The sequence below is a fragment of the Phocoena phocoena genome, chromosome 1, assembly GCF_963924675.1.
Source record: "Phocoena phocoena chromosome 1, mPhoPho1.1, whole genome shotgun sequence".
NCBI lineage: Eukaryota > Metazoa > Chordata > Mammalia > Artiodactyla > Phocoenidae > Phocoena > Phocoena phocoena.
Window position 1 is genome coordinate 108,317,558 of NC_089219.1, and position 10,850 is coordinate 108,328,407.

Sequence of the window (10,850 nt, forward strand, 5' to 3'; positions counted from 1 at the left end):
ACAAATTCGCTCTCAACAGCGGCGCTTCACCCTTTTATAGGCAGAACGGCGATTGTCTACGGAGCAATTTGATTGGCTAAAACACATCTTTGTCCTGATGACCAATAGGATTGCTCAACCAGAATCCGCTCATTTACATAACCTCGTCCCCCTCGCAAGAGAGCCGCTGAAAACTCGCGAATCGCAACGCGGCGTAATCCGAACCTTAATTTGCGTACAGCCTCTATAAGTACCGAGTCGTTTCCGGCAACCTCGGTGCAGCTGCTGTGTTTGCGTTCGTGGTGGTCTCTGCAGCTCGTGCTTGCCGTTATGCCTGAGCCGGCAAAATCCGCCCCGGCGTCCAAGAAGGGCTCGAAGAAAGCTGTCACCAAAGCCCAGAAGAAGGACGGCAGGAAGCGCAAGCGCAGCCGCAAGGAGAGCTATTCCATCTATGTGTACAAGGTACTGAAGCAAGTGCACCCGGACACCGGCATCTCGTCCAAGGCCATGGGCATCATGAACTCGTTCGTCAACGACATCTTCGAGCGCATCGCGGGCGAAGCGTCGCGCCTGGCGCATTACAACAAGCGCTCGACCATCACCTCCCGGGAGATCCAGACGGCCGTGCGCCTGCTGCTGCCCGGCGAGCTGGCCAAGCACGCCGTGTCCGAGGGCACCAAGGCGGTCACCAAGTACACCAGCTCCAAGTGAGTTCCTGCCGGGATGCGGCGCGCGCACGAGTCGCCGGGCCGCTTGACTTTACAAAGGCTCTTTTCAGAGCCACCCACCTTCTCAGTGGAAGAAGCTGTTATCCAATTTATTTTCGTTTTCCGTTATGGTTCTTTTCTGTACCACTTACTCCTTTCGTAGTGTAAGCTTGCTATTTTCCTTAGGATGAAGGGAAAAACCCAAGGTAGGACCAGATTTTGTCTATCGATCAAGAACTAGCTAGAGTAATTGTTCATTCTCATGCAAGTAACGCCTTTTCCAGTGAAACGGTTAGCGATGGGTGATGATCAGTGTAAATCTACTCAGGATGGGGTAAAAAGTTAAACAGTGGTTGCTCTGCAGCAATTAGATTGTAAATTCATTTTTCTTGAGCTCTGAAAACCAAATGTAACACCGTTAAAAAAAAAAAACGCAATACTTTGAGACCACGCCCCAGCACGTATAGAAAATCTATACGTCGACTAAAAAAAAACAATCTGCGTTAAGAATCAAATTTTATTCGGTGACTTGCTGAGGACTAAGCCCGAGACAGCCTTTCAGATAGCTCTGAGGGACTATTCCAAGGCGGTATGGAAGGAACCAGAATATATACCAGTTTTGCAAAAACAAACCAGGTAGTTGAACGTCAAAAGAATTCTAATTAATGAAAATTAAAAAAAAGATCTCAAGTTAATGAATTTAGCACTTCTCTATGGGAAGGTGAAAAAGTGGGATGATTTAAATCATTCATTCGATATGCACCTTAACTGTCTAGGTCCATTATTCTGTTTTTCTCCATCCCGAATCCCCTCAGGGTGCACAGTTGGGGTAGCTGCAGCGGCTGATGGCTTGATGGCCACAACATCCTTTGATTACTGATATGGCAGGTGACATTTTTCATCCACATTTCATCTAGACAATTTTTAGTCTAGACACACGTCGTGTCTCACTTTGCTATTCCTTTCGGTTAATATGTGAACAGAGGCCTGAATGAAGAAAGTGAGCCATAGGATATCTTGGAGAAGAGTACTCTAAGAACAAAAACAGCAAGTGCAAAGGCCCTGAGGCAGGCACAAGTTTGAGGAGTTCAAGGAATAAGCAAGGCCACTGTGGCTAAAGCACAGTGAGCAAAGGAAAGATCTGCAGGGAGATGTGATCAGAAAGGTAGTTGAGAGTCATTATGTATGCCATTGAAGGGCCTCTAGGCCACTGCAAAGATTTTGTCTTTAATTCTAAGTAGGTTAGAGTGCCTTTGGAGAGTTTGATAAGAGTAATGACATTATTCGACTTACGCTAAAGCTCACCCAGGATGCTATGTTGAAAAATAGACTATAGATGAGCAAGAATAGAGGCAGGGAGAATATCAAAAGGGCTACAGTAATAGCTCAGGAGAGAGATGGGTGGTAGCCGTGGACATGATGAAAAGTAGTCAAGATATATTTTAAATGAAACTGATGAATTGTAAATAGGTTATGACAGAAAGAGAGGAATCAAGGATTAACTGCAGGTTCTTGGACTGAGCACTTGGAAAGAGCTGCAATTTACTGATACGAGAGGCAAGTAGGTTTGGAGGAGGAAAGCCTAGGGTAATGTCTTGGACAAAATTTTGAGACTACTGGTAGCTATCCAGGTGGAAATATCAAATAGGAAATACCAAATTCCCAAGTTGGGAATATGAAATATGAGAACTGGAGTTCAAGGTAGAGAAAGGACAAACGGGTAGATTCTAAAACCCCGATTCTTGCTCATTTATAGGTGATGTATCGTTTTTTTTCTGGATGCTTTTAGAATCGTTATAACGTGTCTAGATATGGTTTTTTCCATATCTAGCTTTGGTCTCAGTGTTTCACTAAAATCCCCTATCCAACTTCAGTTTCAACCTCCAACCTTAGAAGGCAGAATGATGAAATGTCTAAATCAATGTTAATTGGGCATCCCTTGGCTATTGCAACCACATAAATCACTGTTATCTCTAATAAGTGTAGCAAAATATGAACAAAGGATATCATTAAGAGTTCTAGTTAATATATAGATGCTCACTCTCAAACATACATAAGACTTTTAAATATAATGTAGTAAAAAAATCTTATATGTTGAAATTCTATCAGTTAACATTATACTGTAAAAATAAAATGGAATAATTAACGTCTATGAAAGTTTTCTGTACTAGTTTTTTAAACCTGATTACAAGTTTTTAAAATTTTCTCAATTTTTTGTTTTGTAAAATTTAAAACTTTAGAAAAGTTGAAAGAAACTGTACAATGACCAGCATTATCTTCATCTAGTTTTACCAATTGTTACTATTTGCTGCATTTGCATTTTCTGAACCATTTGAAAATCAGTTGTAAACATATTGACATTTTTCCTTACTTAACATTTTTTAAAGTTTTTATATAATTTTTTTTTTTTTTTTGCGGTACGCGGGCCTCTCACTGTTGTGGCCTCTCCCTTTGCGGAGCACAGGCTCCGGATGCGCAGGCTCAGCGGCCATGACTCACGGGCCTAGCCGCTCCGTAGCATGTGGGATCTTCCTGGACTGGGGCACGAACCTGTGTCCCCTGCATCGGCAGGCGGACTCTCAACCACTGCGCCACCAGGGAAGCCCTATATAATTTTTGAAGGTTACTTTCCATTTACAGTTATTACAAAATGTTGGCTATATTCGCCGTGTTGTACAATACATCCTTGAGCCTATCTTACACCCAGTAGTTTGTACTTCCCACTCCCCCACCCCTAAATTGCTCCTCTCCACTGGTAACCACTAGTTTGTTCTCTGTATCTGTGAGTCTGCTTCTTTTATGTTATATTTACTAGTTTGTTGTAATTTTTAGATTCCACATATAAATATTATACAGTATCTTTCTCTGATCTATTTCACTTAGCATAATGCCCTCCAAGTCCATCCATGTTCCTGCAAATGGCAAAATTTCATTCTTTTCCCTAAATACTTTATTTACATGTCTCTCTTAAAAATAAGGACATTCTCCCATATAACTACAGTACCATTATTACACGCCAAAAATTTAATATTGATTCAGTAATATTAACCAATATGCAATCCATATTCAAATTTCTCCAATTGTCAAAAAATTATCCTTTAAAGCAGCGGTCCCCAACCTTTTTGGCACCAGGGACCGGTTTTGTGGAAGACAATTTTACACAGACGGGCGTGGGGGGCGGTTTCAGGCAGTAACGCGAGCAATGGGAGCAGCAGTTGAAGTTCCCTCGCTTGCCTGCCGCTCACCTCGTGCAGTGCGGCCCGGTTCCCAACAAGCCGTGGACCCCCACCGGTCCGCTGCCCGGGGGTTGGGGACCCCTGCTATAAAGGTGTGGCATTAATTTCCTACGGCTGTTGTAACAAATAACTATAAACTGGTGGCTTAAAACAAATTTATTCTCTTAAAGTTCTGGAGATCAGAAGCACAAAAATCAGTTTCACCAGGCAGGTCTCAAAACTGCTCTCTCCAAAGGTTCTAGGGGAGAATCCTTTTCCATGCATTTTCCAGGTTCTAGAGGAGCATTTCTTGGCTCATGGTTCCTGCCTCCATTCTCAAAGCCAGCATCGTACTATCTTCAAATTTCTCTGCTTCCATCACCTTTTTCCTCCCTTGGCTTTTTTTTGCCTCTCATGCGGACACTGGTGATTACATTTGGGTCCACCCAAATAATCCAGCATAATCTCCCTATCTCAAAATCACACCAGGAAAGTCCCCTTTGACATTTAAGGTAATGTTCACAGATTCTAGGGTTTAGATGTGGACATATTTAGGAGCCCTATTCAGCCTACCCCAGCTGTTGACTACTGTTATAGGTTGAATTGTGTCCCCTCAAAAGATATGTTGAAGTCTAACTCCCCAGTGCCTTAGAATGTGGCCTTATTTGAAAATAGGGTCTTTGTAGATGTAATCAAGTTAAAATAAGGTCATTAGGGTGGGCTCTAATCCAGTATGACAGGTGTCCTTATAATAAAATGTAGAAATGCACAGGAAGAAAACTGAGACAAATGTCAGGGTTTGTCGTAAACCAAATAATACCTGGGGCTACCAGAAGCTGAAAGACAAGGAAGGATCCTGGCCAAGAGCCTTCAGAGGGACAGGGGCCTGCCAACACATTGACTTTAGACTTCTAGCCTCCAGAAATGATGACAGAATAAATTTCCGTTGTTTTAAGCCATTCAGTTTGTGGGAATTTGTTATGGCAGCCCTAAGAAACTAATGCAAGCTAACATTTTTAATAATAGAATTATTTAATTTTTAAATAAAATTTCAGATTTTAAAAAATCCTAGACTGACCTTCATTTTAATGGCAATATTAATCTTTGGGCCTGGTCAAATATTGATTTTAAAACGTGGACATTTAGTCCAAATGTGTAGTTGGAGCACCTCTATTTTTCCTTATCTACCCTATTTGGCCTCTTTGAGATCTTCCAAGATAAAAGGTCTATCATCTTTCCTTTTATTCTGGGAAATTATTATTTCTCAAATATTTCAAGGTCCAAGTAGGCTCTGAGGCTGGCTGAACTCCATGAGTGGCTCAGCTTTCCAATTCTTCCTCTCAGCAGTTGCCCTCCTGTGGCCTACAATCATTCTTGCCTTCACACCCACATTAACACTGCATTCTGCTGCAGCCTCTTGAAAGCAAAGAAGATTCTTTACCAAAAGATAAGAGCAATCTACATTCCCAGTAGTTCAATTTCTGAAATGTTTGTGCTGATTAGATTGGTCTAGATTCCTGAGCTAATCAGTGTGGGAAGTGGTTAGGACTACATTTAAACCAATCATGCCAACGCTAAGAACTGTAGATAAGATCTGTTTTCTGGGAAACACAGGTGGCAATGGTTCTCAAACTTGACTGCTCATTAGAGTCACCTGGGGAACTTTTTTTAAAATTCCAAGTGATGACTGTGTCCCAAATCACTTAAGTCAGAATTTCTGGGGATGGCACCCAGACATCTGTATTTCTAAAAGTTCTCCAGGTACCTATGGGTAGTCAAGTTTGAGCTCCACCTACATAAGGGATTAGGTGAGCTCCTTAATGAAAATCAGCATAAAATCAGAAAAACAGAATAAGAAAAATGCTACATAGTCAATAACATACATTATAGGGCTATCAACTACTAAGTTATACTACATAAACACATACGAAATCAAATCTCAAAGAATACGTTAAGGAAACATATAAGGAGAAATAAAGTCTAGAAGAATAAGGTGATAGCCTTCATCCCCAGTGCTGTGTTTACAGTGTGGACAAAGAATGTCGCTTGCCATTTCAGTAAGCAAAAGATGTTGTGGCCAAAAAGCCCTCAGCCACTGCAGCCGCCCCTGACGGTGCACCCTGAGGAGATTCAGGATGGAGAAAAACAAGATAATGGCCCTACATAGTTAAGGTGCATATCAAAGAAATGGTTTCAATAAGCCCAAACTCTTGTATCTTCCCATACCTAGGAAAGCACTGAAATCATTAACTTGAGATGTCTGTTTTTGTGATTACCAGTAATCTTTTGATGTTCGACTACATGTTTGGTTATTTTTTTCATCAAAAGCTCCTATATATCCTGGCTCCTCCCTTACCTCTTTGGAACAGTCCCTTGGATCTGAGAGGCTGTATCCCAGGCTTAAGTCCTCAGCTAAGTCCACCGAATAAAACATACTTCTCAATTTTTAGGTTGTGCACTTTTTTTAAAAGCAGGTTCATGTTATCTTCGCTGAGCCCTAGATGCATCTCTCACACTGCCAACTCCATTTATCGAGTTGAATGTTGAATGTCAACTCCATATATTGAAGGTTCTCAATCTTAAATCAGAATTCTGGATCTCCCTTCAATGCCCCAACCTATCCCTCCTCCCAGTATTCAATCCTAATCAACAGCACCACTGTTTATGCAGTTGCTCAGGCTAAGAACCTAGGGGTTTTGCTCCTATCCACAGTACTACCTCCAAAATATAATCCTAATCGCAACATTTCTCACCATCTCCATTATTATCACTGTTCTCCAATCCCGCATGTCTAGACTACCCAGTGGTTCTTACACTTTAGCATGCATCAGAATCACCCAGAGGGCTCGTTAACACAAATTATTAGGGTCTGAAGATTCCACCTTTAATAAATTCTCAGGTAATTCTAATACTGCTGGTCTGGAAAAGAGACTTTAATTGAGTCACTGCTCTTGTCTGCAACACTGTAATAGACCTCCTAATTGGTTCCCTTGCTTCTACTATGGACAGTCTAGGATCTTTGATTCACCGTAGCAACCAGAGGGATCTAATTTAAGGTTAATGAGGTCCTGTTATTCAAGTCCCTACAGAAAGCAATCCAAGGGTTCCCAAAGCACCGACACTAACCTCTGAAGCCAGTCTCCTCTGCATTCCCAGCTATATTGGGGCTTCCAGCTCCTCGAACATTTCAAATATTTTCCTGCTTTGGAAATTATGCATATCTTATTTCCATTGTATGGACATGTCTTTTAAATTGGGCAACCTTTTCTAAGAGGTAATTCTCTGGGGAGAACACTATCACCGAGTAGTATTAGGCAAGTTTTATGTGATTTGATCTAAGATGAGGCATACAGAACCTACCAGAAGAATGGTTAATTCCTAGGTATCAAGACCAAGCTCCAATTTCCCTATTGGGGAATCTACACATAAACTGGGTACTCAGGTGCTTGTGAATGCAAGATACACAAACGCAAGGAATTTGTTAGTACCAAGTGAAAGTTGAGTTATCCCTTTTTTATAAACACCGAGCACACAGTACAAAAAATTAATTACAACCACTGTTTTACCACTTGGGAACACCAGATGGTCGCACGTTTGATATTCGAACTTCACCTTGCATACCTAAGTTCATAAAAAACAACATCATTGAAACAGCCAGTTTCAAAAGTTCTGACAAAACGCAGCACATCTATACCCCATTAGGTTCTCCCAAACTAGGTAAGAATACCCCGTCACTTATCTGGAAGAAATGGCTCTGTTCGTACTTAAAGACTGTGAATGCTATTAACGTTCAGTAGGTGAGGAAACCAAGAAGCAAAGCAGGACTACAAAAAACCCGTGTAAAACAACATGACAGCTTCTTCCACTGAGTAGGTGGGTGGCTCTGAAAAGAGCCTTTGTAAAGTCAAGCGGCCCGGCGACTCGTGCGCGCGCCGCATCCCGGCAGGAACTCACTTGGAGCTGGTGTACTTGGTGACCGCCTTGGTGCCCTCGGACACGGCGTGCTTGGCCAGCTCGCCGGGCAGCAGCAGGCGCACGGCCGTCTGGATCTCCCGGGAGGTGATGGTCGAGCGCTTGTTGTAATGCGCCAGGCGCGACGCTTCGCCCGCGATGCGCTCGAAGATGTCGTTGACGAACGAGTTCATGATGCCCATGGCCTTGGACGAGATGCCGGTGTCCGGGTGCACTTGCTTCAGTACCTTGTACACATAGATGGAATAGCTCTCCTTGCGGCTGCGCTTGCGCTTCCTGCCGTCCTTCTTCTGGGCTTTGGTGACAGCTTTCTTCGAGCCCTTCTTGGACGCCGGGGCGGATTTTGCCGGCTCAGGCATAACGGCAAGCACGAGCTGCAGAGACCACCACGAACGCAAACACAGCAGCTGCACCGAGGTTGCCGGAAACGACTCGGTACTTATAGAGGCTGTACGCAAATTAAGGTTCGGATTACGCCGCGTTGCGATTCGCGAGTTTTCAGCGGCTCTCTTGCGAGGGGGACGAGGTTATGTAAATGAGCGGATTCTGGTTGAGCAATCCTATTGGTCATCAGGACAAAGATGTGTTTTAGCCAATCAAATTGCTCCGTAGACAATCGCCGTTCTGCCTATAAAAGGGTGAAGCGCCGCTGTTGAGAGCGAATTTGTTAGCCGTTAAGCGGGAGTATTTTGTAGTGCTAGTGGCTGATCATGTCTGGTCGTGGCAAACAAGGAGGCAAGACTCGTGCCAAGGCCAAGTCGCGGTCGTCCCGCGCAGGTCTGCAGTTCCCGGTGGGGCGAGTGCACCGCCTGCTGCGCAAAGGCAACTACGCCGAGCGGGTGGGAGCCGGTGCGCCGGTGTACATGGCGGCAGTCCTCGAGTACCTGACCGCCGAAATCCTGGAGCTGGCGGGCAACGCGGCCCGAGACAACAAGAAGACGCGCATCATTCCTCGTCACCTGCAGTTGGCCATTCGTAATGACGAGGAGCTGAACAAGCTGTTGGGCAAAGTTACCATCGCCCAGGGCGGCGTTTTGCCGAACATTCAGGCCGTGTTGCTCCCCAAGAAGACGGAGAGCCACCACAAGGCGAAAGGCAAGTGAGGCCGGTCTCCGGAAGCCCTCCCAAGCCCTCTACCTGAAGGGGCACCTGTGAAATCAAAGGCTCTTTTCAGAGCCACCCACGTTTTCAAATAAGAAGAGTTGTTCCAACACCTAACTTGCTCAATTTCAGCTTTCTCAGTAGTAGACGTGCGGCCCAGGGGTACAGAGGGGGAGGGAGTGCCATTCGCCCATTCTCTGGAATCTTTGAGTACCCTACTGGTGTTGTGCGTGCGTGCGTGGGTGGCGACGGGTTGTAAATCCGGGAGGTTAGTTAACTCAGGTGAAGGTAGCAAGCCTCTTGGGCGCCAGGGTCGACTCAGTTCTTAAGTGCTCCGTCAGGCGACCCGCGATGCCTTAACTCGGAGTCGGATGCCTAGTGAGCAACTCTGTAGTATAGTTGTTCCCCAGGCCTCTGCTGAACACTTGAGGTCTAGTACCAAGAGGACGTTACCTCTCACACACACGTACACGCCCCGTTCACCCCAGTCGGTTAGGGGAGCGGACAGTTTTCGGGAGTGTGGCGGACCTGGGGTTTGGCTTAAGTGAGTCGACTGTGTCAAAGGGGGGAAAAAAAAGGCGCCTTCGCGGCGGAGATACAGGTCCCTACTTCGGGTTTCGGAGGCGGAATCTTGCGCCCGGAGGGGGCCGCACATAACTTTCCGATCCGAAAAGCACCGAAAGGCGGAAACAAAACAAAACAAAAAACCCCCCAACGATCCGTCATGCCAACTAAGCTAGGGGGCTCTGAGAAGGCAACAAGGCGTTCCGGGGGCGGCGGGGCCAAACAGAAGGTTGAGGTTCAATTCGGGAGCTAGAAAGCGTAGAAAGAGGGTTTCGCGGGTAGCGCGTTCCAAGGGAGCGAAGGGCTGAGGAGGAACATTCTGACACAGTTGCGCTCAAAACTAACTCTCACCCTGAAAGAAAGGAAAAACAAGGCAGGGAAAACTGTTGGCAAACTGGAAAGTAGAAAGGGAGGCGGGTGGACGGGGGTAGGGGGGGGATTCTGCCCAAGCCAATCAGTGGCGCTGGGGCCGATGACGTCACAACCAATGGACAGCCAGCGCGGGACTTTCAATTATTGTCCCGCCCAATCGGGAAGAGACTGTGCCTATAAAGACCGCTGCGGCGGGCTGGAGCCCGGTTCCTGTCCTTGCGTATCGCTGCGCTGCTGAGCTTGTGTCTCGGTTCGCTATGGCCCGTACAAAGCAGACTGCCCGCAAGTCGACCGGTGGCAAGGCCCCGCGGAAGCAGCTGGCCACCAAGGCGGCCCGCAAGAGCGCGCCGGCCACCGGCGGCGTCAAGAAGCCGCACCGCTACCGGCCGGGCACCGTGGCCCTGCGGGAGATCCGGCGCTACCAGAAGTCGACCGAGCTGCTGATCCGCAAGCTGCCCTTCCAGCGGCTAGTGCGCGAGATCGCGCAGGACTTCAAGACCGACCTGCGCTTCCAGAGCTCGGCCGTGATGGCGCTGCAGGAGGCGAGCGAGGCCTACCTGGTGGGGCTGTTTGAAGACACGAACCTTTGTGCTATCCACGCCAAGCGCGTGACCATCATGCCCAAAGACATCCAGCTGGCCCGCCGCATCCGCGGGGAGCGGGCTTAAGAAGTGTGTGTTCGGCTCGAGGTTCCATCATATCCAAAGGCTCTTTTCAGAGCCACCCACAACTGCACTTGGAAGAAGCTGTGCCACTTGTCCGTGCTCTCCCGGCGGACCCTCGCGTACCCCGGGAGAAGAGGCTGTTAGAGTGGGCACAGCGTTGGGCTCCAACAGATAGGCTAAAGAAAGCCTAGGTATCCGGCCTAGTCCCCTGCTTGCTGGCCGCCTTCCGGGGTGTGAAGATCTTTTGAGTTTGGTCAGTCGGATTCTCTGGCCTG

At 46.4% G+C, this 10,850-nt stretch overlaps 4 protein-coding genes across 4 annotated transcripts; 3 read left to right on the forward strand and 1 right to left on the reverse strand.

Moving 5' to 3' along the window:
- Positions 1–260: 260 nt before the first annotated feature.
- Positions 261–804, forward strand: LOC136134439 (histone H2B type 2-E-like). Its single transcript, XM_065892006.1, has one exon. It carries the CDS (start codon positions 310–312, stop codon positions 688–690), a length of 381 nt encoding a protein of 126 aa, XP_065748078.1. The 5' UTR covers positions 261–309; the 3' UTR covers positions 691–804.
- A 6,892-nt stretch (positions 805–7,696) lies between these two features.
- Positions 7,697–8,326, reverse strand: LOC136133052 (histone H2B type 2-E-like). The gene has a single exon (XM_065890161.1). It carries the CDS (start codon positions 8,230–8,232, stop codon positions 7,852–7,854), a length of 381 nt encoding a protein of 126 aa, XP_065746233.1. The 5' UTR covers positions 8,233–8,326; the 3' UTR covers positions 7,697–7,851.
- Positions 8,327–8,583: 257 nt separating this feature from the next.
- LOC136133045 (histone H2A type 2-A) lies at positions 8,584–8,976 on the forward strand. Its single transcript, XM_065890149.1, has one exon. The coding sequence runs from the start codon at positions 8,584–8,586 to the stop codon at positions 8,974–8,976; it is 393 nt and encodes a 130-aa protein (XP_065746221.1).
- Positions 8,977–10,167: 1,191 nt separating this feature from the next.
- On the forward strand, positions 10,168–10,631 carry LOC136121546 (histone H3). The gene has a single exon (XM_065875445.1). The coding sequence runs from the start codon at positions 10,168–10,170 to the stop codon at positions 10,576–10,578; it is 411 nt and encodes a 136-aa protein (XP_065731517.1). The 3' UTR covers positions 10,579–10,631.
- Positions 10,632–10,850: the final 219 nt, after the last annotated feature.

Excerpts from the sequence above, each read along its gene's own strand:
- LOC136134439 (XM_065892006.1), top strand. The coding sequence starts at position 310 with ATGCCTGAGCCGGCAAAATCCGCCCCGGCGTCCAAGAAGGGCTCGAAG.
- LOC136133045 (XM_065890149.1), top strand. The coding sequence starts at position 8,584 with ATGTCTGGTCGTGGCAAACAAGGAGGCAAGACTCGTGCCAAGGCCAAG.
- LOC136121546 (XM_065875445.1), top strand. The coding sequence starts at position 10,168 with ATGGCCCGTACAAAGCAGACTGCCCGCAAGTCGACCGGTGGCAAGGCC.
- LOC136133052 (XM_065890161.1), bottom strand. The coding sequence starts at position 8,232 with ATGCCTGAGCCGGCAAAATCCGCCCCGGCGTCCAAGAAGGGCTCGAAG.